The sequence below is a fragment of the Rissa tridactyla genome, chromosome 7 (assembly GCF_028500815.1).
Source record: "Rissa tridactyla isolate bRisTri1 chromosome 7, bRisTri1.patW.cur.20221130, whole genome shotgun sequence".
Lineage (NCBI taxonomy): Eukaryota > Metazoa > Chordata > Aves > Charadriiformes > Laridae > Rissa > Rissa tridactyla.
The window spans coordinates 55,421,698-55,449,181 of NC_071472.1; the positions used below are offsets into that span (position 1 = coordinate 55,421,698).

Genomic DNA, 27,484 nt, shown 5'->3' on the forward strand with positions numbered 1-27,484 from the left:
TAAATAAACTGAACATGTCTAAGAACTTAATATGTGATCATCATCATAACAATAAGGACTTCTGGAAAAGTTATGAAAGTTATGAAAGCTTTTCATCCCAGGTCTGTGACACTAGAATCCCTTTTCTAAGGTCACAAAACTGAATGTACGATCAGATAAAAAGACAACAAAACACTCATACTCACCAAAAGCCACTTTTGTTTCTGAACAGCAGTGCAACAACATGCACTTTGCCAACTGATCTATCGGCCAAAATGACTTCTAATATTTCAACAGCTCACACACAAAAACATGTTGCATCTCTTTTGTCTTTTATCAAAAGAAAAAAAAAAAGGAATGCAGAATTTTTCCCCCCTGCTCCAAAATTACACTGATTTGGAAAACAGAACAGCAATATTTAATTTTGGACAAGCAACAGGTTTTAAGAGTCAAATACCCAATTAAAACATACTATCTACACTTACCTATTTGACTCATGTAAAAATTCCGTATCAGATGCTATTTCCTTACTTTACCATGTAGTCACACATCTAAAAATACGCTAACGCTCTTGTCGAGACACAGAATTTACTGGAAAAGCATCTCCACTGGAGAGATACTGCAGTACACTTGCTCTAAGACACCGTTACGGGTTTCATCTATAAGTAGAACTACTTCTATGTGTGCACATATACACAAATATACACACACAAATATACACACACACGCAGAGCACCTGAAGGCTTTTTTGCTAACTCTCAGTTAAAGAATTTCAATGGAAATTTAAGTAAACAACATGAATTCATGGAGTACTTTCTGTAATAAGTAACCTTGAAGGCTGGGGGGTTTTTTGAGCAAACGATCGCTTATAGGAGATCAGCAAGTTGTGTCCTCCACGACAGACAGTGGTGAGCAACTTTGGGGTAGAAGCCTAAAAAAAGAGCTGCAGCTGAGCATCCAAGAGCTCTTAACCTGCACACGCGACTCCCCACACCTCGCTGCTGAGAAAGAACCAGGACCGCCCTAACACTAGCGAGCTGCAACTGGAAGTCTAAAAATGCTCCTTTTTTGGCAAAGACTCTCACTGTTCAGTAGAGCTTGTCTTTATGTGCCACCATCCAGGGGGGAAGGAGCCCTCAAAGCATTAAGCTTGCTAATCTCCTGAGCAGAGGGAATTGCTATTAAAAATGCTATTTAGACAGACAGGCTTCTATGAAAGTCTGCTACACAGGCTCATCAAACTCATTAAAACTAGCTTTAAGTCCCAGGCTCGGGAGTGTAATCCCTTTAAGAAACCTGCAGACTAGGCTAGGAGAATAAATATATGGTGGTTACTGAGCTGAAAGATGTATGAGCCCTGCGCACCCCGCCGTCAGCACGGGTAGAGTGTGCCGCAGTGCCGATCTTCTCGGGGATCGCCATTAACATGCCGTTGCACACCGGCTCCTTCCAACACTGAATTTAAACACGACAGTGGAATGATCTCTTTGGAAACTACAGGCAGACTTTGTGTCTTTGAGTTCAATAGCAGAAAGGATGCTGACCGGCAGCAGCGGCAACCCTTCAGCCTCTACCCGATGTGGAAACACCTCCCCTTGTCGTCTGTCTTAAGTCAAGGTGTAAGTTGTCTTCGAGCTGGCGTAGTATAAAATTAGTGACCATCCTTAATTACTAACAGAAGATGGCTCGAGTGTTCACCCCCCATCAGCGGGGTCAGCGTTCGGATGGGCAAGGCGAGCACTCACACAGTGCCACATTGCACAGCCTCGTATAAAACCTTCCCCAAGAGCTGTAAAATGCCGAGCCACTGCCGTGCATTTGGACAGCCCCAAAAACTGACCTTCAACTTACACGCATGTATGTAAAGCAACTGGTAGAGCTCGTTTCCAGGTTCCTTGCTGCCTGCAAAGCTGTTGTGGCCCACGGGGAGACTGGAAAAAAACCCACCAAGCGCTAAGGCTGCGAGGAGGCAACGGGCAATGTCATTTACAGAGATACAACAACAAAAGCCGTAACTTGAAGAGGCTGGAGGATGCAGGGTTGGAGAAAGAGGTCCTCTGCACAGGATGGTCCTCAGCAGCGCCTGCCCTATTTCAATCACTGACCCCAGTTTCAATCACTCCAGGTCCTGAGCAGGCTCCGGGACTGCGAACGGCTGTGCAAGCTGTCTCCTCTCAGCTGACCATCAACTCCAGGACTGAAGGAAAAACCTACGGCACGAAAATCTGATACCATTTTTTTTAGGTAAATGTAACGGCACATCTCTTCGAGATGCCACCAGGAGGCTGGATATGAAGATTCCCAGTACAGTGACTAGACAAAACGTAAAACCATGAAATTAGAAGGTTCCCTGTGGGGTCAAAGCAGTAAAACCGATTCTGATTAAGTTGTATTACCAGACAGAAGCAGGATCTCAATAATTTACAGCCAGAGACAGCGTAAGTGTCCATTAGCATTAGCATCTATGGATGTATGCTCCCTTCCCCCCCGCCCCCCCCCCCATTTTTAAGGCCTCTGAGACCACGTCTGGGTCTCCGTCTTTCCCTCTTCCTGGCTCTCAAGAACCATTGAAGTAAATCCCCTTCCCTTCACGCGGAAGAGGAGTTTTCCTCCTGGCATCCCCCACCCCCCCAAACAGTAGGAAAGGCAGAAGGCAAGATTATTCGATGTGAACCTGGACACAGTAAATGGTCTCTACTGGTATCTAGTACACAAAACTCTAGGCTAATTTTAAAAAGTTATGAGGTCAGACATGATTCAAATTGCAGATGAAGACATCACAGCGGGATGTTCTTCAGATGTGTCAGTGGCTCTTAAGTTTAGTAACAAAGGAGCTGGGGTTTTATGTTTTTTTTTAAATATAGTTGCCTCTCAGCATGAGCAATCTTGAAAAGGGCAAGCCTGAAGCCAAACAAAAATGTAACATGAAGTACTAACAGAAGGAAAAAAAAATAAGCTAGATCAATCATTACAGAAAACTCATGATATTAATGGCGTCTAAACCTCCACCAATGTGCTCTTGCCCTTTTTTCCTTCAGAAACCACTCCAGAGTGGCTCAACTCATTTGTGCCTCTTCCGCTAATGAGCGCTGCACATCCCACTTCAATACCTCTTTTCTCCCCGAAATGATTACCTTAAGAGTTAGAACTAATCTGACAAACATCTATTCTGCGTGAGCACCCCCAGCTTCTGGAGGTTTAAAGAAAAAACCATTGCAATGCGTTTACTGACAGGTTAGAACGAGCTGCCCATCCAGTCTCCACCAAAAACAGAGGAGTAAGAATATTCGGGTGGAGGCTTGGATTTTTCTTTTTTAAATAACTGCTCTACATTCAAGGCACCTGCATTTTCACATCTATGTTTCTGAAAGGAGTCAGGCAAAGTTACTCCTCTTGCTCCCCTGAACTCCAGAGACTGAGGTATTTTTCAGACTGTGAGTACACTAAACTAAAAAGAACTAATCACAAAAGAAAAGCAGCACTGGGGTTCCAAGACCGTAGTGACGGTTCTTCTTGACCATGTCACCAGTTTTGGGGTGGACAGACCACCCCTGCACTGGTCCCAGCTCCCAGTGCCAGGAGATGAAGGCGCCATCCCCTCGGGATGAACCGGGATCGTCTCCCTGTCTCTTTCTTTTCCCCCCGATGCCTCTTCCTTTGCCCCCGATGCTTTCAAGCGAGCGAGGAAGCCGAGGGTAACACGCTGCCAGCCACTTCTCCGCCTGACTAGCACCAGCCACCCAAGAGGTGGTTGCAAGATTTTGTACATATAAAGCTTGTAAAGCACTTTAGGAAGCTGCGGGATGAAAAGGACTATATAAACGTAAGATATTGTTATTATTAAACCAGTGATCTGACAAGAAGAGACAGCTTTTCAAATCTGTACAACAGCTTGAGCTGAAGAGATCAGGGAGTCCAATTTGAAAAAATAATAATTTGAAACGAATTTGAGGATTAGAAGTGGCAGCTCTTTTGTGGATTCTCCATGGCAGGTAAATTTAGTAGGCTACTTTAATTTTGCATCGTTTTAACTCCTGGCAATGTCCTGTGCATTGAATCTGACAGAGAGACAGAGCGTTTGAAGCTGTCGTGGCTACATTTTAGTCTCCCAATTTTACAATCAGTGTTTGAATCTGCTGCTACAACTCCAGGTACGGAGATCAGAGGCTTATCAAAGAGGCATCCATTTCAAAGACAAGCAGCAGCTTTGACTTCATTCCTTCAATGCTTAAAATTCCTGAAAAAGCAGAGGAGCACACCACAAAACAGGTCTGAAGGAAAACTCTCTATCGGCTGTAAACCTATTTCAGTATTAATTTTTTAAGGATCTATTTTGGTCTCATGTAAAACGAGTGTGTTTAGCAGAGATAATCCTCTCAACAGGTGAGCTTAATATATGCCTTTTCCTGTAACTGAAAGTACATTTTAAACTGGCTTATTGCTTTATCGAGCATTAATTGAAGAACCGCTACAACCAGTTACCTGATTTATTTATTTTTTTGGACTGTCTTCCCTCTCCTAACAAAGCAGCACTTTGTTTCTTTATTGCTGCCCTTATTTTACCTGCAGGGATGAACCAAGAGCGCTGTGGGCAGCGATGTGTGCCGTTCGCAGTGCGATGCCAGGGTTTGAGGCTGTATCAGGGCTGCAGGGGGCTGTTGCCCACATTCAGCTCTCGATTTTAAGCCGAGTTTCAGCATTCACATGATGGACACTGTTAGGGATCTCGGCAGCATCCCCTCCCGTCCAGCTTGGAGGGACCCTGCTCCCACGGGACACCCGCTGCTCCGCACTGGGAACGTCCCCACAGAGGGCACAGCTCGATGAGAGGAGCAGAACAGCGCGGACAGAAACCCTGCCAACACAGAATTCACTTTTACTGCTGTTAGTTCTTCCTTTTAAGCTAGAAATGTGTCTTGTCTGTATTCTCCAACAGCGATTATGGAAGAGAAACGCATTTCAAGAATCTGAGCATTTTTCTTCCTTCCCTTCTCAGTGACGCCGCACAAGAACTGCCCACACGCTGCCCGTCATCGAGACCTTCAGCCACTCACCAGAACCAACTGCTCAGGTGGGTTTTGCTAGAAAGCAAGAGCGGATTGCCGCAGAGTGCCAAAAGGATGTGCAAGCCTGATCCAAGATGCTCCAGCGGACGCTGCCCGGCCCGGGAAGGCTCTGCAAAGCCTGCGCAGGGAGCAACGGAGAGCATTTCAAGATAGCGAAGCGATTTTGGCATTCTGATGGGCACCGTGGTGATGTGGGGTAATCCTGCCCCTGCCAAGGGGTGCAGGTGATCACAGCTCCAAGCCTACCTCTAATTTCTGGTTTTCACCCCAAACCTGCTGCGTCTTATTTGCCCGCTCCAGTGCTCCAGTTGCGGGAGTTTGAGGCAAAGGGGATAATCAACAGGTTAATTTGTCTGATTAAGCCTTCAGAGACCTGGCATTCTGAACTTGGGATACAGCGCGGCGCCCGACGCCGTGCTGAGCCAGGCAGCCTGAATGGAAGCCACGCGCCTCCGAGCCAAGGCAGCAGCCGGGGAGCTCGCGGAGCCGTGCTGGAAAGCCACGGCCAGGCCAGGAAGAGCTGCACCGCGGGTGCAGACATGCCCTGAAGTGCACAGTAAGCACGGGGGAGTTCAGCTCTTCGGCACTCCAATCGCTTCTGACAAACAGGACTGAGAAGTCTTAACACATTCGGGCGTTTTTAAAAAGCACTCCCAGCACTATCTTGCACTAAATGAAAGCTTAGGTTTAAAATGAGCTTTTAAAACTCCAGAACGTTTACGAGCCCCTCTCCTCGCAGAACAGATCATTTATCAGCATTCAGGCTATACACAGGAATTTCTTTTGTGATATCCTGCCCATTAAAAGGTACCCGATGCCCCCCCACGCTCAAACTGATGAACCTGCCATACACTTCATAAGCCTGTAAAGCACTGTTATTTACCCAGTAGGAAACAAAACATAAAGAAAACCACAGCAGAAGTTTTTACAAGACGTGACGATGCTGTATCTACATGAGCAAATTCAACAAACCGGATCGCTTTTATTTATGAACTGCAGCAGGTGATACTTTTCCATCGCCTCCCGTATTTAGGCAGAAGGGCGTGTTCTCATGCTGGTCCTTAACTGCTCTAATCTTGAAGGGTAATAATCAAGGATACAGGACTGTAGCATCTGCTGCAGAAACGGGCACGCGTGCGCTCCTGCGCTGGGTAAGCATCTGAGACCAGCAAAGCACCGACATAAAGCTAATTTCCAACTTGGTGGACCAGTCACCCCATCTTTACTGCCCAGCACTGGCCTAGTGCTGCAGCTTCCGATAAAAACTTTCTTTTTAATAAGTCAATTTAAAAAAAAATAAATACAGAAATATAGGCATAAATAAGCATTAGTGCTTCAAAACCTGTGAAACCACAATTTTATGGTTTTAAACAGAGACAAGGTGGGATCATGAATGGTAGCAATGTATTTCAGATGAAAGCTTTCACGCAGATGAGAAATAGTTACAGCAGCTGGAACCTGAGTAGCTACAGTTGCATTAAATTATTCCATCTGCAAGTCCATTAAAAATTGTTAATGGTTTTGTATGGCTTTTATATTTATTGGGTGGGTTTATTCCTATGTGAGTCATACATATTTATTACCAGGGTCCAGATAATGGTTATTAATAAAACTTCTTTTATTTGCATACTGTCTTGATGCTGGCCTAAATATTTACAACTTGGCTATAAAATAAAAGAATGCTCCAAAATTACAAATGCTACTAGGGATGTATCACAACTTTACTTCTCGTACTTTATTACTTTTTTTTGGCGTTCTGTTTTTTCAAAAATGGAAAAAACCAACCTGGTAAACCTATTTCTTTTTTCAAGTCCGAAGAGCACTAATTCTTTCAAAGCTTTAAAGCACAATTTGTCTTGCGGAAGTAAGAGGAGATCCAAAGCTAAAGCAGGCTAGTTTTTATAATTAAGAAAATGCATGTATTTCTACACATAATTATGAACAGTAACAAAAGCTCAGTATTAAAATAGGTCCACTGAATCCCTGGAATAGTGCCTGCCAACTAAAACACCTACTATGAATTTAGTAATGGGTTATGCAAACATAAATTACGGGGCCAGACATTTTAAAAGGAAAAAAAGTTGATTTATTGTCACACTGGAGACACGGCAGGATAGAAGCACAATTTCATTTTTCCATATATTCATCAACACTGCAGATGTGTTAATGCAAAAAGAATTCTAAAATAAAAACGACTCTCAACTGCTCTAATCCTCATATGTCGTTTACTTTACTTAAAAGTGGTTACCAGGAAGCTTTCTCGTTTCATTTGGTTTGGTTTTGTTTTAAGCAAGCAAAACGTCCTAAACATTTTGGGAAGAAAACAGCTTTTAAGAGAGTTTTATAAACATTTCTCTCCCTAAACATTTACCTAGAGACGTCATCCAAAACTGACCCTAAAAGAGTGGTCCTGCAGAAAGTTGGGGTATTTATTTTGTTTGTTTGTTTTGGGGTTTTTTTTTGAATGGCAAAGCATACAATGACAATCCGTAACCCAGTCACTTTGTTTGTGAGCATTTTCACTCAACATATTAATTGTTTCTGCTCTTGTTTCAAGCAGATCCAACTTTTCACTTATCCACTGTCAGGGCAATGAAAGGAATCTCTCGTAACTGGCAACTATTATTAAAAGGGTTATTCATGACAACATAATAATTTTAATGAGAACAACATGTTCCTTTAATTACACCTGAGTGACTTTGAGGTAGTCCAGCGGATGAACTGAAGAAGGTTTGCAGCGTAATTGTTCACAAAGTAAAAAGGAAAACTACTAACTGAAGATGCTCAATTATTTCTTCTTTTGGTTAATACACTTAGGAAGGAAGGGCTGGTATCTTGCTGGCCCGTTAATTTTATAAGTTGAATCTTGAAAATAAGTCAAACTATTGTTCAAATGGCTCAAAGCAAATCTAGGAAGTGAACTCAGACTTGCTGTGAGAGCACTCAAAGTCTTTTTGCGTGATCTACATAAAAATTCCCAGTTTTACACTTACCTTTATAAGTACGGTAACACGAACGTAGGAATGGCTGCTAACTGTTGGTACCACAGCGAGTACGATCTCAGCTGTTTCAGCTACGAAATGGAAATACCTTCCCTTCAAAACCAGCCAAGGATGCATTCAGTAAGTCACGTTATTAGCCTTAACGCACAATTATTTAAACCACCGCCGTTCTTCAGGAGGAAGGATGACAAACGCCCTGTAAGACCCAGTTTTTCCCTTCCATTTCTGACCTTGAAATCGTTCTCCCTTTTTCGCGCTCCCTCCCCTGCCCCGGCCGCTCGCTCTGGCCACCTTCCAAATGGGTCAACGCTGGAAAGTTCAAGCAAAGGCAAGTACAACTTGAGAAAAACAAACTGTTTGCTTTGCATTGTTTCCTTCTTGGTGACAGGAGAAATTCATAGCAGCATCGAATGTTTAACAAGAGCGATTAATCTGTAAATATTTGCTTACAAGCGCGTCCCTTTTGTAAACCACGGTAATACCAAAAATATCCCCTATTCTCCTTTTCTGCAGTGGAAATGCAGCACCCTTGACATGACTGAAATCTAATCCCTGCAACTGATGTTGCTAGAAGAAAAATGCATTCTTCAACTGTCAAGCACGTTTAACCAGAAAAATGCTTAAACAGAATAAATCTAAATTACTAGGAGCATGTGACTTCCGAGTAATTAATTTCTTCAACTACTGTAACATGTTCTGTTGAATCGCATGTGTCTCCCTCTTGAATATTTTTGGAACTCCTGAATACAGTAATCACCCATATATTTTCAGCTTTATAAAAAGACTTCTGAGGTAAATGTGTTGTAGAAAATTGATTTAAGGATATTCTTAAAGAAAACAAGACAGAGACAGTAACACAAAAGCACCCTAGATTGTGTTGTTTCAGAAAAACGCTTCAAATTGAAGTTCTCTGCATATATAATATATATAATGCACGATCATTACTTCTGCAGGTCAAGGGCATTATTTTCCTAGATTTCAGACCTTTACAAATGCTGTTGTACAGCAACACGGTTGCCCGTGAAATCCTACATACTGATAACCCCCAAAATATGGCCTTGTTTTGTACAAGGACTTCTCAAGTCCCGTTCGCTCCTAATAAATTCTCCAGCCCAGCAGACGGCCGCCCAGCTCCAGCCTTTGCTGCCACCTCTTCCCTGCCGAGAAAAGCAAGAATTCCCTGGTTTTGGAAAACACACCAGAACCGAAGTTTTACTGAATTCGGGATGCCAGTTCAATCAACAAAGCGACCCAGTGCTTAGGGGAGGGGGGTAATATTCACAACTATACCGCACCAAAGGAAAATTGGGCAATTTAGGCCAGATAAAGGCTTACGTGTTGAAAAAGGTTTGTTCCTGGCTTGGATTTGCTGTTCCTCAACGCACGGAGCTCTCGCAAGAACCACTGGGAGCATCAGTAACGCGCGCACAGCAAACAGCAGGGGAGATGCCATCTGCCAGAGGGTCTGGCTTCGGTTTTGGGGGCGATAAAGATAATTCTTTTAAAAAAAATTAATAATGTCTAGTAATTATAGTGGTGAGGATGGCCAACGTGCAGAAAAATGGAGGTCAGTTTTATGAGAATCCTAGAAAAACGCAACTGTGAATTATAATTCTTTTAGCGTTCCCCTAGTTTCAATGAAGTGAAAAGGCAGCGAGAGGCGGTAATATAGAAAAGCATGTCAGAAACACTGATGTTTTTCCTATTAACAATTAGAATATGCTAAAGTCAAATGTGTATTAAATAATGACAATAAAATTATTGAGAACTCATGAATCAGGGACCTCCAGGATACGGTTTGATCTGATTTAACCTAAGCGACTCCAGAAGGCTAGTTTTGAGACTGCATTTTAAGACATGGAGCTAGATTATATTATTTCTCTGCAAAAAGTCACGGAATAATAATATACTACTACATTTAGCTTTTGAAAGAACGAGCCCATGTAGTACAAATTACCATAAACATCATTTACCTTGCAAACAGAACCTCTTCGGAAAACGGTAATATTCAACAAAAACAGTGAAAGGGAGGGCATGGCACCTACGTGTCGTTATCCTAAAGGAAAGGTATCCATCTTCATTTCAAACCTGCAAGGTTTTGTCGTCGTACTTCTCTGGTCTTAAAAATTATTTTTTTATGGAAGGAAATGGTGATGTTTTAGCTCAGTAAAGAGAGCATCCTATGTATTTAGTACTCTGCTAAGGTTTTAAATATATGAAGATTCTTAAAGACACAAAATAATTTTACAATAATATTAAATGAACATTGATAATTGCATTTGAGTTATACACATTAATAGAAAAGATTCTTTTTGAACAAACTGCTTAACTGCAAATTCATTTCTTCTTAACAGAAATATCTTAAAAATCTCCTTCTCAAAGTCACGGGAAGAGAGAAGGAAGGGAGAACTTCAGCAGCATTTCTCTTCCTCATCTTTTTCCTGAAATAACTTTTAAGTCAGGAAATACGTAGAAAGGTGGTATTTTTGTATTCCCTACCGTGCACGGAGACATTTACTAGTTACTAATTGTATCAACTGCATGTAGTTGTATTACGCTAACTAAATTTTACATAAATACATCAGGTATGTTCTTCCAGAGTCAGGACCCAAAATTAACAGGATTCCCACGTGCTCCTGGGAAGGAGAGGAAGGGGAGGAAGGAACAGCCACACACTACGCACCGTCAGGCACGCTGGGAAAATGAATTAAGAAAAAAAATAAATTAAAAAAGGGAGTAGAACAACCCAGCTCTAGATGGCAGCAAATCAATATCCACCCCTATGCACACAGACACCGAGAGCATCAACTATTTTCAAAGAGACTGTATATTTTCAGTAGTTTTTTCTAGGCATGTTATTATTTTCACTTTGTTACGCAGGCCAGACCAAAGTCGACTGTTAGGAACCAACCACAATTCACTACCAACCATTAGAAAAATACTCCTCTCATTTCAAGGACTAATTCAACCAGCAGAATTAATATTCATTTTTTTTAAGCTTGATTTGATTATCTTCTGCTGTAGAGACTGGATAATTCGATAGAATGATCCAGAAACACTGGAGACTAAGAACTTAAGATTTTTAAATTTAAAAAAATTGAGCCCTTGCATAATAACTGTGTTCATTTCCTTTAGTTAGTTATGACTGGCAATTACAGTGTTTTGCAGTTTTTTTGTTGTTTTTTTTTTTTTTTTAAAAAAACACAGATCTTAAAAACGCAGATCAACCTACTATGTGATGTCATGACTAGAACTATTACTTTTTTAAAAAAATTCTACAGACTCCTCTTTCTTTCTGTTTTGCAGCAGCGGCACTGCCGAAACGTACCCGAGCAGGCCTGGGACGATGGCGATAGCTGAGGCATCAAGGGCAGCAATGAAAGACAGTTCTACATCGGTGGGTACCGTCACTCGGTAGGGATCAACACAGCAGCAGAGCATTGCTCATGTAAAGTGATGCAGAGAGTGTAAATACATCGGAAGCGGCTGTTCCGACTCCCGGCAACGCACACACCGGAGCTCACGGGAATACACAGCCCAGCGCGGCGCCGGATGGTCCTCGGTGCCAACATCGCTGTCACACCGCAGAACTTGTATTTATTTATAAAAGTGCTCGGGGTCAGCAGGCAGCCACATCCTTTCAGTCAGCGTTAAGATACGCTTTTCATACCCTCATTTATTTTGTTTTCTGGCACCTTCCAATAATCCATTTTCCAGGACATTTTAGGACTATTGAAATGGAGAACATACTTCTGCTGTCTATGTTTAAAGGCTCTCCCACGTCCTTCCATAACTCTGCCGATCCCATCCAATCTTTAATCCGCTTTACAAAATACAGATGTCAATTTGAGCATTTCTGACTTTCTAAATCTCACCAACAGAGTACATCTGCAACCCAGAAACAGTAAAGGGCAACAACGGCGAGGAATCAGCAGCTCAACTCACCATCAGGAAAAAACCCCAACGGTGACCAAAGCACGAGCTCCCAGGGTGAGCTCCTATATCCAAATATATGTTTTACGCAGGCGCGTCGCATCTGCCTGATTTTTTAGAGCTCATTAGAACATTAGAAAACTAGTATCCCATTTTATTTGCCCAGGGCAGCCGGCCCAGGGCTCTCCGGCTGGGCTTTTGTCTTGTGCTCGGGTAACGACCCGTGTTTCAGGTGAGCCTGGTGCCACCCGACACAGCTCAGCCGTCACCCAGCTTACCTGGCTACATCATCAAGGAAAGCAACGGAGAGTTATCGGTTAAACGGGCTTAAGTATTATTGTCCTCCCTCTCCCTGAGTATTTAACAATTACATATTACGTATTTACAAAGTCTCAGTTATTAGTTTTCTGACAGTTTTCACCATTGCTGTTGACCAGCTTAAAAGTACGCACCGCTGACGGATAAGCTTTTCAATGTTTCAAGGTAAGTGAAAGTAGTTACTCAACTAGGAATCTGGATAGAAACAAAGGCAAAGTTATCAACATTAGCAAGTATCTTCACTTCGTGCCAAAAATTAACCTGTGAAACTTTTAGAGACTAAAAAAAAAAAAAAATAAAAATAAAAAATGAATTCTCCAAAGACGGTCATTCAAACGTTTGCTTATTCACCCTGGCACTGGCGTATGAGGACATGATGAATTAGACCAAGAATTTCACAGGGGTTAAAATACCCAAAAAGTATCACGGTTAGTCACAAGAGTTCAGGAATTATCACTGTAAGAGCATAATCATCTGGTGCAGGGTGGCAATTCCCATGATATATTTTGAGATGTTGTCCAAGTAACAGTCATGTAAAATTGATGTGCCAAGTGATCTCCTGACCAGTCTCAGCCTTCTGCCGTAGCTGCTCAGGACAAAACAAATTGAGACTGAAAATATCCCAAAGTATCTATGAGCAGCAGATCTGATGTGACCGCTTACAGGTGCGAAGAGGTAACGAGTATTTTTGCAATAACAGGAATTAAGAAGCCTTTGTAGAAGTTCCGGCATATAACAGCCACCACCGAATTTTCTGCTCTCGTAAGGCTCGCAGAGTTCTCCCTCAAAGTGCCAGGTCAGAAATAGTATTTTAACATTTTTAAATACCAAAAGCCCTAGAGTCACTCCTATAAACACAAAAATATTATATTTCTTTTGCAGCAATTCGATAATTTGCAAGGAAGGCAGAACTGACCCAAATAGATCTGCCACCTTTTTTAAAGTAAAAAGAAACAGAAGTGTAAATATCCTCAACTTCACTAGTAATTTTTTCGAACCCTTTTCTGCTACACAGGAGATGGCTTGCAGCAGACGTTATGGGAAGTCTAGAAAAAGTCAAGGCAATCGACACTTGTCTCCTGATTTATGGCGAGACTGGCTACGGCCGCCGAAAAGAGATGCTGGAACAGGCTAAACCACTTCTGCCCTGACAGGGACGCGTGCAGAACGGAAGAGAAAATGGAAAGTAGGATTCTGAAACAAATTGTTACATTTAACAATTCCATCTTCCTGGTTTGGGGATTTTATTTTTTTTTAATACTAAGAAAGTTGTTACTTCATCGTGGAAATTTAAATTAAGCTGTACACTGGGTTATTTAGCCGAAGAACAGTTCTGCATGCAAGCGACTTTTCTAATAAACTCTTTTTTTTTGTTATTAAAAAGAGCATGTTTGATGTTTTAGTAACAAAAATGCATCAGTTTGGAAATGTCCGTGGCTCACTGTGCATCTCCCGTCCACCTCAAGGATGTTTTCACCATATCGGGTAGGTTTTCAGACAAAGCTGCAGTTTTGGAAAAAATCAGGTCGAGTAATTAATAACCCCGCCTGCTAATTTCCAACTGCCTTCCAAAACTGTCGAAGCTTTGAGAAGTATTCACAGACTTCCCTTGTTTTTGGGGAGCGAAGGTGAACACAGAGCGCACGAGGTCAAGCTTTGGCGTGGAGAGGAACACGGGGGCGGCTTCCCAGGACGGCTGGACACTGCCCCGCTCCACTCCTGCCCCACGCACCCGCGTCCACCACGGGGAGAGGGAGAGGATGGTCCTCCCAGACCTTCCACACCTCAGCCCCTTCCTCCGCGCCCCTGGGAGCAGTAACTGCACGTCAGGTCTGTTACAGCCGGCTGTCAGTACGGTTCAGATACCTTCCTCTCATTCTTTGATCCCACTTTTAATTCCGTCAGAGAAAGGAGAGGAGTCAAGGCTGCGTTGCTGTCCAGAGACAACGCTGCAGAAAGAACATCACAGCAGAAAAGGCAGAGAAAGAAAGAATACTAAAAAATAAATAAAACCGTGCAACCTTATAAAGGAACGTGGTTTCACAGGAGTCCCAGGACACAAGATCAGGATGCAGAATCCAGCACAGACCCAAACTGCCCCCAACACTGGGGATGTTCAGAGCCGTTGTTTTAAACCTAGACCCTGGATGAATGAAACGCCTCGATTCTCTTCCAAAATATTATATGGAAGGCCACAGAACTATATTTTATAAAAAAGTATATTTAAAACCGTACCATCAAACGATTAAACAGGGGGGGCCGCTCACCTCCCCATCTTGCTTACTGGACAGAACTAATTGCATATCGTTTCCCCACTATATCTCTTGAAGTAACTCCACAGAGTATTTAATCGTCCTCTGCACATCAACTCCCACCGAGTTACCAGGGCCCTCTCACAATGCACTTAAAAGGGCAGTGCTCGGGTTGGGGCTTTTTTCCCTACAGTAACCTTCTGCTCCATAAAAATAAAATTGGCCAAAAGAAATCCTCCAGAAGCGAACCTGCGAACGCAGTATCAGCTCGGAGCTGGCAGCTACAGCCACATTCTGAAGAATCTGTTGTTTTCCTCATAGGAAAAAAAGGAAGGTAGCAGGAAACTCAAGTAAGTCTCGTAGAATGAGCTTAAGCTTCTAGCAAACAATTTAAAAATGTGGCCCCAGAAGTCTATTTTCTGGATTTTGTACAGTTTCCTATACCCTCTACATTCTTCCACTTCTCCCCTTCCTCCCCACAGTTTGCTCTCTTCTGCAAAGGGAATCAACTCACTCCCCACCCTCCCAGAGCTACTGCTTTCACTCACCGCGTTCTTTTGTTCCTTTTTAAAACTTCTGTTCTTTCAAAGCTGCAGTCCCCAATTTTTCCTCTTTTTCACACAAACAGAACCGATTTCTGCCCTGCAAAGCCTCCTCAGGGCACCAGTTAATCCTCCTCCCTTCCCCGTAAGTCACTCCTGCTCTGACATTCCCTCTCCGATCTCCGTGTCCGGCTCCTCCGGCATCTCTCCCCCTGTACCCACAGGAAGCGAAGCAGCAACTGCTGCCGGAGAAGCAGCGATAACGGTGAGAGGAGCCGCCTGCTGCTTCCCTCCCAGGGAGGTACTTGGAAGGAACCGATACTCGTGTGTCAGGTATCTGGAATGGGCTTGGAACCCCTAGAACATTCCTGGAGGAAGAGACTGCTGGCAATCATCAGGGGGGAACCCACCACAGATTAAACAAACAAACCAACACACACACAAAAAACACCCTACGTATTGCTAGGCATTCATTACAGTTAATAAAATCCCTTTATTCCAATCTAACCATTCTATATGTATTTTTTGTGCAGACACACAGGCTGCACACGTTAACATGAGCATGGAGGAGTTCAAATACTCCCAGTTCCCCACAGGCAATATTCACCTTCCTGGGGTGTGCCCGGCATCGGTCCCGACACCTTTCACACACCACCTGCTGCGTGCGACGCACGTCCTCTGAGTGCAGTTTTCTAAAGAGCTCAGCACTGACCTTGTTGCATTTCCAGCGAAATCAACGGCAAAATTTAATTTGATTTTTGATGGAAAAATGAGCATCTTTGAAGTTATGCCCTTGATATAGATTTATTTAGGCAGTGAAATGTCACTTTCTACCCAAGTGCTAAAAGAGTTTGGATTGGTGAAGAAGAATTTATTTTTTTGCAATTCTCCAGGTTTATACATTATTACAAACTTACAGAGCGAGCCTGTCTGAAGGCTGGTGTTCATACCTCCTCTACAAACATCAATTTGTATTTCATTATTTAGAGAATGCAAAAGCTGCCCGATGAGAAAGCCACCAAAGACAAACAGTCTTAGTTACGATGGTGGGCTTAGCAATACATACAAGAAAATCATGGAAACAAACCATTAAGAAAAAAGCCCACTGATGTAGGTCTAATACCACGTACTACTGCAAGAAACCCAACAGACTGGAACAGTGTTTCTCCTTACCTCTGGAGTGTTCTTCTTGAACTCGCGACTTTGCTCGATAAGTTTTTTCCTAGACTGCTCACTTTCATCTTGCCGGTTAGCCAATATCGTTGCTGTGGCATCGAGCTCTCTCTGTCAAGAAAGACAAAACAAGAACAACAAAAAAAAGAGGCCATCATTAGAGCTCTGTTTCTTACAGAAATAAAACCAAAAGCTCATACGTCTATCATGTCATTTGGCGTATGGTGACGGCTGGACTACAGAGCAGTACAGAACACAGCATCGAGCTTCCAGAAATCGGACCCCCCTGAATAACATCAGATGAAGTTCTACAACCTTTCTGATTCATTCTTGCAACCAAAATGTCACCGTTTTCCACAAAAGCACTCACGGCTTTACCACAACACTACACAGGATAGCAGATGTGGCACGCAATATACACCTCCTAATAACTTCCCAAATCCCGTGAAGATTACGCACCTCGGACATGTTCAAGCCAGGTTTATTTTCACCTGCCTGCTTTTCAAAGATACTGGATTTTCCCTCTTTGAGTTACTCTATGAAAAAATATTATGATAACCTCAAATATTGGTTAACTCTATACTTCAGCCTAAACCAGTTATGCTTCAGTCACTCTGAATTCCAAACTACATACTAGATATAATGCCATACTGCCACAGCAATGCTCTTTTTCCATTTAAGTCTTTCCTTATTTGAGTACAAAATTATCTTTTCCTACTATTGGAATCTATTCCTCTAAAATTATTACCAGGTATCTCCCCTTTCCTCCCCAAAGCCTATCTTTTTTAAAATCATCTGATGAACACCAGATTATGTCCCAACACCTTTACGCGGCTGAAGCTCCGGCTCAGCCGCAGACCGTTGCCCAGCTTCGTCCAAGTGCATTGTCCCCATCCCAGTTTCTTTACTCAGTGCTGCGCTTCCAAGTGCCACCATAACAAATTGAACGGGTCACTAATCAGCGCGTAAACCAACAGTACTCAATCTTCCGTGTCAGTTTACTCCTTTTCTGCAGTAATTCCACGTAACATGAAAAAAATAAAGGCTAAACCCTCCACTCAGCTATGCACATCATTCCCCAAGTCACTTGGAGCTGTAACCGAGAGCTCCTAAGAGGAGTTTGGCACTGTTTTTCCCCCTTATTAACTCAAAAGCAGAAAAACCTGGTTATAAAAAAGAAGTTAATGAAAAGTAAGAATAACATGCTAGAGCAAGACATAAAGCAGGTCTCCTCTGTGGCTACCTTCATCACATCACTCTACCAACGTGCCTCCCACCTGCATCCAAAAACCCCAATATTCTCCACCAGAAAACCTGCCACTGGCATTTGTTCGTAACTCAACGACCTGTAATGGACCAAAGTTGAGTCCGAAAACCCAAGCCTGGGACCTCCTGTCGGGTCTAATTCCAGGTCCCCAGTAGTCAGTCAAGTCACTGACCAGGTCATCTCTTGACACCACCACACCCAAAACCCACAGGAAAAGCAAAGCAGATTTGGTTACTACTAGATGGTTAGCGTAAAAACTCGACCGTGATTGGGTCATACGTACTTCCTCGTGGAACTGGGCACTCAGTATGGGGAAACAAAATGGGAAAACAAAAGATTTGCCTCTGCCTTTTTTTGCAGAGGTGTTAGAAATAGCAGCAGACAGCAGGTACCGCCAGGACACCTGCTAAAACCCCCTTCTGCAAGTTTTAATAAAAAAAGTTAAAAAACCAACGTACATGACTAGCAAATAAAAAGTAAAAGGTAATTCAGCTCCTGATTTTTTTTCTAAATATCCTGTGAAAAAGCCTAATTCCAAATTCTTTGTTGCATTTTTGTATGGGTAAATCCTGTAAGTTTGAAGGACTGGATGGATGTGCGTGTGTTTTATGTGCCTCCCCAGTTTGACCTCCGGAGGGGAAAAAAAAAAAGCCTTCTGCTGTTTCCAACTCAAAAGGATCAATACTTTTTTCCCCCCTTTAGGTTTATTACCATAAAAGTAAGAGACTTTTTTTTTTTTCCTAATATATGTATGGACCATAGTTATCTTAATCCTTGGAAATAAGCTAAACATGACAAATAGATTCGAAGCTAGGCAGCATGCTGGAGCCAGTGACCTAAATATTGTCACTGTAGTGCTTAAAAACCCCTCTATTTCTGACTTTGAGGAAAAAAACAGGGCAATATGTCCGCCAGATCTTGGTTTGGAATTCTGTAACATATGTGAAATCTATTGCAGAAAAGTGGGAAATACTTAACAGTTGGATAAACCACATTTGAAATTCATCCCAGCTAAGTTTATGCAAGAAAAAAGAGCAACAGAAACCAATGTGGTTAAGCAGTACTATAAAGAGCAATATAACGGCTAAGCAGAAGGCTTTTAAAAAATATAAACAATCTGGTACGGCCAGCAACTTGGAAAACTATATTTAAAAAGGAAGCACACATTTAAAGCAAAGCAAAGCAAACACAAATCATGAAGCAAGAGGGAATTTCAGCAGACCAAAGAATCAAATGCTTTGTTTTGGAATATAGAGTGCTAGAAAGCAACTTTACACACGGAAAAGTAGACTTTTAAAGACCTATACTTCCAAGTTGAGAGACAAGAAAGAGAGAGAACTGATTAAAAAATAAATCATATTTCATATTTTGTGCTATTATGAAGAGAAGAGTCAGGTAGCAAATGAAGAATAACCTTCTCGCCCTCACCGCGTGATTGATACCAGTGCCGCGATGGATTTACTACGGGCACCTTCCCATTACTTTCAGGATTCCTTCTGGAGCAGGCCTGATAATTTCTCACCGCAAAACATTTCCTTATGTGACATCTCAGGCACAGACATCGCCAAGGAGAAATGGCAGCACACCACTACACTGAACTGTTTAACGCCGTGGGCTGAAGCCCACAAGCTCCAGATCTTGCCCAGCATTTACACACAGATCTCAGAAGATGCGATTCCAGCTGAAGAACAACAGGTATCCATCCCCTTGTACAAGATCGGATATAAAACTAGATACTAAGTCTTCAAGGTTGGTCATAGTTAATAAGCCCCAAATCAAAACTATTCAAAAAAATTGCTCATTTTTAATTCCTTACTTGATCTTAACGAGGTACAATGCAAGTTTCACTTATTTAAACACAATAATACACATAGGATAACAACCCACAAGCATTAATGGCAGATTTTTCATACTTTTGTGACTTAATCCCATAAGATACGCCCATTTTGTAAAAATTCAATGTGGCCAGTGCATTATTTCTGCAAGCAAACTCGTGTTAAGGGGTAAGTAATATTAAACTCGAGATCTCAAACTTGACTAGTGTGTAACACATAAAGGTATACCCTCTTCCCAAGAACTGCAACCACCCTCTAAGTAGGTATTGAGTAAAAGGAGATGTAATAGTGTGCAGACAGAGTGTACTGGAGTGTCCTTTAGAGCATAACAAAAATCAGAGACCACGTCTCAGGATCATCCTCCACACCTTTGAAATCAAAAAGGTTCCAGTGAAAAGCAAACAGAAAGCAGGGCTCAAAGGTGACCTGGCTACAGAAAGGATTCAAAGCCCGGAAGCTTCAGTTCCACTGATTCAACACCGGCTAATCAACTTTCCAGCCAAAAATAGCCACCGTTCAATTGCCCCTGCAAAAAGCGAGTCGCTATCTGGAGCACATTTTGAGAGAGAAGACAGAAGACCATTATTGTCCCCCTTGCCCCAAAGTCCCATCGATTTTGGGCAGACACAGTTCACGCTGCCTAAGCCACTGACGACTGAAGAACTCTCCCCAGGGTTTCTACTTTGACCCATTTCAACAAATTTATTGGGGGTGGGAGGGAGGCAGTGGGAAGAGAGGACACAAGAAAGTCTTATGCTTTTAAGTGCAGGAGTCATTGAAAGCAACCTTCAGAAAACAAACATTAAAAGGTTTCTTTCACAGAGTATTAAAAAAAAAAAAAAAAATCTAAAACTAGGAGGGTCAATCTGCTACCCACTGTAACAACAATCGACTTGAAGTGCGTTTGTCTTCCTCTAATGCCGGGATTTCCAGGCTCCTTCAGGCTCCCCGGGAGACGTCCCTGTTCATTCTGCCTCTGCCAGCCCCGTGCCACCGGCCGTGGTGGCATGGCTGCGCGGGGAGCCACGAACGGAAAGCAGCCCTGCTAGAAACAGCCCCCGCGTGTCCCCTCCTAACTCGTGTTGCGCTGGCAGCTCCCCATTCAGGCCCCCTCCGCGGCCACAAGGTGTTGTACCATTGCAAAAGGGAGGTGGGAAAATGCAGCTGGAGGGAGGGGGGCTGGTGGAACCCCCCTTTCGACACCAACCTGCAATTAGGTTGACCCCAAGTAATTACAAGCCTCCAGCTTCATTGCAGGCAGTTTTCAAGGTTGTTTTCTTTTAGGGCTGACATGCCTTTCCCTGCAGGATGCAGACCTTGATAACCACAGAATCACGGAATGGTCTGGGCTGGAAGGGACCCCAAAGATCCTCTAGTCCCAGCCCCTGCCATGAGCAGCAACACCTCCCACCAGACCAGGTTGCTCAAAGCCCCATCCAGCCTGGCCTCCTAAAAAGAAGAATTTGTGCGAAAAGCAAAGCCAGGGCAAGACGAGCACCCTCCGCTTTATGGATGCTGTGGAAGAAAACAGGGGATGAGCAGAAAGGACACACAGGGAACGTGAATTTGGGAGCACCATGGTGGGAAAGATGCACGCGACTCTGCAACGCAGCTCCATCACCAGGAGGGAAGAGGGGTAGCAGCAGAATTAGACTCATCACCTCGGGTGTGAGAAGGTGGGACAGAGGCAGAGACAGCGCAGGTCCCTGTCCCCGTCCCCTCCCGGCGGCAAGAGACGGGCCCCGAGTGAAGCTGCCTGAACCCAGGGTGCTGAGGAGCGACGCTCACTCCGCTCCTCTACAGCCGTGCTTCCTCTCCGTTCAAAGCAGCGTGAATGGAATAAATAACACAAACCAGCGTTTCTCTGCGCTCTGGCCAACTCGGTTCACACGTCCAGCTCTCGCCCACACCCTCCCCTGCCCTAACGCTCACCAGGGCCCATCGCACGTCTCAGACACCCACTCCTAAGGGCCACGGCCACCGCCCCGACACGGGGATTTCAGGACACAAGAAACCAACACACGTCAGCATCCCACGATCACCCCAAAAGCTGCTCTAATGTAATCTATCATAGCTAGTATTCAGTCTCTGCTTAGAACCAGTATTCCTATATTTCACATGGAAGAAGTCACAAAAAGCTGTAATAATCATCCACAAGTACCGCGATGTAACTGTATCCCCAAATTTTGTTATCCTCCCATTTTAAAATGCTTAATCCCTGCTGTGTTTACCACAAAGCTCTCACACTGGAACAAGAAACGTGTATCACAACTTTAAGACAGACTGATTTTTTTCTGGTAGACTTCTAGTCACGGACACGATGCCTTGGCTATGCCTTCAAAAGCCTTAAGCGTAGCACATTTTCACCATAAACCTCATTTTACTTATTAGAAGGATAGACACATATCACAACTGCATGTAGATTAGGAATTTTCTACCAGTAAATGTAGTAGTAACCATTTCCTCTGAAATCTTGTTTCTGTGTATTTAAGGTATTTCCCTTTATCATCATTTCAATCAGTTACCCAGTCGACATGATAATCAGCTACTGAAAGGAGTTTTCAGTAGTCTCGTTTTTGTTTTCATCCCCTCTCAGGATTGCATTTGTCAGATCTATCACAGATCTCAATGTAGCTTTTTGCAATTTTTAATTTCCTATTAAAGGAAAATTTCTCGGTGCAACGATGACACCGATGTAGACGTCTCCGTAGGCACAGCCTACTTGTCTCGGGGAAATTTTACATTTCTCTAACTGATCTATTAGGCAATCTACCCTGCAATCTTAAAACCCCCATAGTTTTCACCTGTTCAGAAGCCTACGTACTGATTACCTAAGTATTGCAGAAATATTTCAGAAATGATAAACTGTTTTGCGAGCTTGATGTGTTCCTCTGGAAAAACAAGCAGGCACGCTCGCTTGATAAAGTGCTGGGATTATGACCAGGGAAGTAACCACAAAGCTGACATCGGGAATTTTGGTTAATATCTATTTTGGCTGCAAAAAGCAAGCACCAATTCCAGTCTGAAAGCGCTCAGAAAGGTAAAACATGTTGTAAGAATGCAACAATGGAAGAAGTTTCTTTTCTGTAAAACGAGTTCGTGTCTGCCTCGCTGCAAAGCCCCTTCTTAACCCAAGCAAAGGGAAAGATCAGGGAGTTCAGGGAGAGCACAGCACCAAGAACCACCCTTCCCCGGCCTTACAAACCAGCAGTGAATGATGAACATGCAACACAGCAAAGACCAGAATACCTGTGTTTTGCACTCCTGGAGGAGAGAAAAAAAAAAAAAATAATCAAAACCCATAAGCGTTAAACAAAACATGTTTCTTAAGAAGCATTTTGCCATTTGGCAAACTGACGCAACTACCTTTCACATGCAAAATTAGTTAGGAAATTTCAATAAACGTACTTTATTTCCGCGTACTGAAGTAATTTGACTCCGAGTAAGTTTTTAAACATGCTTTAACTGGAACAAATTTTCTGCTCTATGCAGTGCTTTTGGACGGTGAGTCAACCCAAGAGAGAACTAAAGCAAAGAGAGAACTAAACCAGAGGTGACGATGTAGCTATCAGTAAGATACCTTAACAGGCTATTAAAAAAAAGAAAATGTAAAAGAAGTTTGTTGTGGCTTTGTCTGTTCACAGTAACACCAGCCACTACCACAAACGTAGGGAAAGCCTATCAAAAAATCTTGCGAGAGGGGAAAGCCAGTACTGGCTTTTCCCAGGCAGCCGCTATCAGCATAAACCAGCTGCACAAATACCAACGCCAGCACCAAACGCACGGCTCGGGGAAAAGGCTGCCAGTGCCACAGCCAACACAATATCACGCCTGTCTTTTCTTCTACACCTTGAATTCAAAACTTTTTATAAAATGCAAAGAACAGCAGACTACCCAGAGCTATAAAGACCGTGATGCCAGAGATCTGTGAGACCTATTTTAACAAGCTTTTGCGCTCGCTCAGGAAAGGAATGAAACGTTGCCTTTTTGTTCCAAAAGGTAGCTTTCATCTTCCAGCATTGTTTGTTCCCTCTTTCCACCCTCCTCAAAACCCCGGGCGTTCAGGGCTGACGAATGCCTTCACCGGCCCCAGGTCCGAGGAGCAGCACCTGGGCAGGGTCCCCTCCGCCGGTGACAGTGGCACCGCTGGCGATGTGCTCCGACTTCTCTCCAGAAACGAAGTTCAGGTTTCACTCATAGAGTCCTCAACTCTAACCCCAAAGCTTCCCTCCTCCTCCTCATGCTCGTCAGCGTCTACACCGGACTGTTACTCATCTCTGCCTTCGTTCCCACCAGGTCCACTTTCACCTCATGGCTACCGCACCGCAGGAAGCATTGGCCTCAAGTGCTGGGCAAGCTAAAAACCAGCAGGAAGGTGTCACCCAGACCCATGGAGCACTCGCTGCTCTCCCCATCTCTAAGCCTGCTCCTCTCCAAGCCGCCTTTAAAGGTGCTCTCAGGCAGATGCTCTGCTACCCGCACCGCGGTTCCTACAGCGCTTCCATTCCCTTCCACCTTCCATTACCTCACCCAAAGACCTTGCAGTTTGGTTTCAATACTTGGCAAAAAAAACCTGTCAGCAAACCCACTCCATCAGTCACTTAACACTCCGCTAGGTTTTGCATTTCAGTTCACTACACGTTTGAAGGACATAAATTTCCTAAAAAGTGCAAGCGTTTGCCGGGGAGAGGGCTCCCTCGCTTTTGCAAACCCTCCCGCCCCGCTGGGGTGCTGCTCACAGCGTCACCGACTGCCCACACTGTCATTGTCACCCTCTTCCACTTAAAAGCAGGAGTTCAAACCAGTTGCTTCAAGAGCTACAACAGAAAAGGCCGGAAAGCAGCGTTTTGGTGAAGGTCACTGCAGTGGGGCTCCCCAGAGGGCAGGTTTCAGACAGACCGACCGCACGGCGCGGGGCAGCGAGCTTCCCTGCCCTGTGCAGCTGATGGCTTCCTACATGATAAAATTAAGTTAGCTAATCATGTACATGCCAGTTAATGTCTTTGAAAGAAACAAAAAAATGCTTCGGCTTAATATTTGTGACTGTCATAGCAGCTACAGGGTGGTGGGGAATCAAACTACATCATCTTCTGCCAAATAAAATAAGTTACGGGAAACCAAAGGAAACACACTGTGGCTCGCAAAGACTTTGCTGAGGCAAGACACAAAGTAAAATCCATCTGCCTGGCTTTGTCTCGCTCGTTGATGACCACGGCGTGGCACCAGCAGCCATAGTCACCGTGGTTCCCACCACAGCATGGCGAGGGGACCACCGCGGGGACCACGGCATCCCTCAGGTTTAGCTAGGGGGTGCACGGCAACCACGCCCCACAAAACACATTTTTAATAGGCAATTTTTAAAAGAGCTCTGGCCCTTAAAATTTTTTTTTTTAAAAAAGGCAATTAACTGATGAGTAATTACAAACTACTTCCGCGCTGTTCTTACCCTGTTTCGAGCCCCTGCCGCGGCAGCCCCTGCGTTCGGGTGGGATGGGATCACGCTGCCATTTTGTGATAAACCACAGTCACCAACTCCAGCTAACGGCTTACTTCCAAGGAAGACCAGATTCATGAGTTACGTTGAATAATTCTTTCGACCACAGATCAAAGCAAAACGTAGTCTTAAAAGAGTGGTTTAAATAACGAAAAGTTCAGCCCTTTAACTAAGCTCTGTTACATCATTTAAAGTATTTAGTTACTCCCCTTCTCGGCCTGAGCTTTGCTAGTAAATGAAGCGTGACCACGCTTTAAGCAAGACACATACTGTAACACAGACCAGGATTTATAACTTGCTATACAGGTTGCCACCAATAAATCAATAATATATATACACACGCACAGTCTTGTTTCAGTGAGAGTTCTGGGAACTTACTGTTTAAAAAAAATAAACAAACAAACTACAGCTTTTTTGGTTTGTTTTTATTCTAAATGAAAACAAACTCGTTGCGCACACTTCATTTAACTTCACCCAGATCCTAACTACACTAAGTGTCACTTAGAACAAAAACTCACAATTATTTTTCCTTTGACGACACACGTTACTAATTTTATTTTTAGAATTTTTTTTAACATGGTTAACCATTACAGACGGACCAACTGTCCGCCCTGGAGCCCATCACAACAACCACTGGATAATCTTTCAGTCTCCAAATGCAATCACCAACCTGAAAGCTACTTAAGCTCTTTCCTAACATTTGGACATAAAATATTTACCAACGAAAGTATAAATACACACTGAAAAAGCAACCTAAAAATACTTTTAAAACCACATTCCAACAAAGAAATTCCTTGAGGGATGGGAAAAAATTACCGTGGACTTGAACTAACACAACACCTCAACGTTTCACTCCCTTCTCGTGTTTTTGGACATTGCAGAAGTGGTATAATAGATCAATAGACTCTCCCACCATATATATGACAAACATGGTTTGGAAAGATGGGGTGCCTTAACTTGGGGTTTCTGGTTATTAGTTTAAAAACCTGAAAAACAGGCATGTGCAAAAGGGAAGACCTGCCGCTGGAGGGACAGCAGGCCGAGGAGAGGGACCGCAGCACCCCGCGGAGGAAGCGGGACGGGGAACTTGCATTAAGAAATAAGTAGTAACAAAATCAAGATCAGAAGAAACTTACTGGCAAATGAAATTGCTGTTTGATAAACAATTTAAGCAGGAAGAGTATTTGGCAGAGTGTTTTCAGGGAACGGTCCTTGACTCCTGACTAACGTGCTTCCTCCCTTGGTCTGGGTTTGTTGACTTTCTGGGCACGCCGTAAGGTTTACGCGTTTTCCCATGATGGGAAAAATATAGCTTTCTTGAGAAGTTGCCTGTGAATGCAATCGGTGGATGTTTTCTAAAAAATTATAGATATAAATAGGAAACAAGAAAGCAACATTTTCTTTATTTAGGTTTCTGCTGCTACTGAAGTCCCATTTAGGCCTCTCAATATTCCTTCAGATCTAAATCCCAAATAATGACTCAGCTTGGCATGACAACATGCGACGGCATAAACGTACGTCTGGCATTTAATACCGATAGCAAGCACTACACGTTTTGGACGATTAAACAGAATACCAGATTTTGAAGCCTTTCAGAAAATTATTATGGGTTTTCCTATTTTATCCGGACGATTACAGCTCAGCATAAGCATCGCACTTTGCACCGAAGTGAAATCACGAGGCAGAGGCGGTGGAACGCAGAATGCCTCTTCTAGCTAGGTGTTTCCCAACAACATATTGCAGTACTTAGTTAAGCTCATTTTCTGTGACATGAAAAGGAAAATAGCAGAATTGACTCACGAAGTAAAATTAGCTGATGTACAGTCACAGGGAGGCTGGCTTGGGGGTGACAGCACACATAACAGCACAGAACAAAAAATAACACGCTTCGTGTTAATGAAGTTGCAAGCCAGTTCAGACCCAGAAGTACTATTCTCTGTATCATATTTTTAACATGGACTGTCCATTTTTTCCAAAATCAGCATTTCTAGTAGCATACCCTAACCGTATATCAGGAATTACTACGAAGACCTTCCAGAAATCATGCATTAACAAAGGCTTACATAAAATATTTTATAAATACTGCGAATCTGGCATTTAGAATCAGTAAAAGGCATGCTACCAGGATGAGCACTGAACTACGGACGGCCGGTGCCTACTTGCTCCATGAACACAACTAAGGTAGACAGTACAGCTAAAATACTTTTTTAACCGTAAAAAACTTCTTTGGTGATAATTTATAGAATTCCCCCACTATCCACTGTGACAAATCGCACTATAATGAAAACAACAGATTTAGCTGCAGTGGCACTGTCAACCTTGCTACGATACACTGTCACTAAAAAGTCCTTAATTTTGGCTATCAAATATAATTTCAATTTCTTGCACTTTAGAGCAGTAAAAACAATCCTGCAAAGACTCTGTGTTTACAATCCCTCAGTAAAGAATGCAGCTGTCTCAATCAATGCTGATTGTCTGTTAATTAGTTCGGTTTTACAAGCTGATGGAACAGATTACTTCATTCCCTCCCCACGCACAGAAAGAAACTCTACAAATACAGTTATCTACAATACGGTAATTTCTGCTTCCCGGCAATTTGGGGAGGTAGATGATGCACTAGGGA

The 27,484-nt window shown here is 43.2% G+C and overlaps 1 protein-coding gene across 7 annotated transcripts in view; it reads right to left on the reverse strand.

Annotated features, from left to right (window-relative positions):
• The window catches only part of CUX1 (cut like homeobox 1), a 280,982-nt gene that overhangs the window by 212,764 nt on the left and 40,734 nt on the right, over nt 1–27,484 (reverse strand). For all 7 annotated transcript variants that reach the window (XM_054209734.1, XM_054209732.1, XM_054209736.1 and 4 more), the window contains exon 2: nt 16,266–16,376. In XM_054209734.1, coding sequence (XP_054065709.1) covers nt 16,266–16,376 — 111 coding nt within the window. The remainder of the gene's footprint in view (nt 1–16,265; nt 16,377–27,484) is intronic.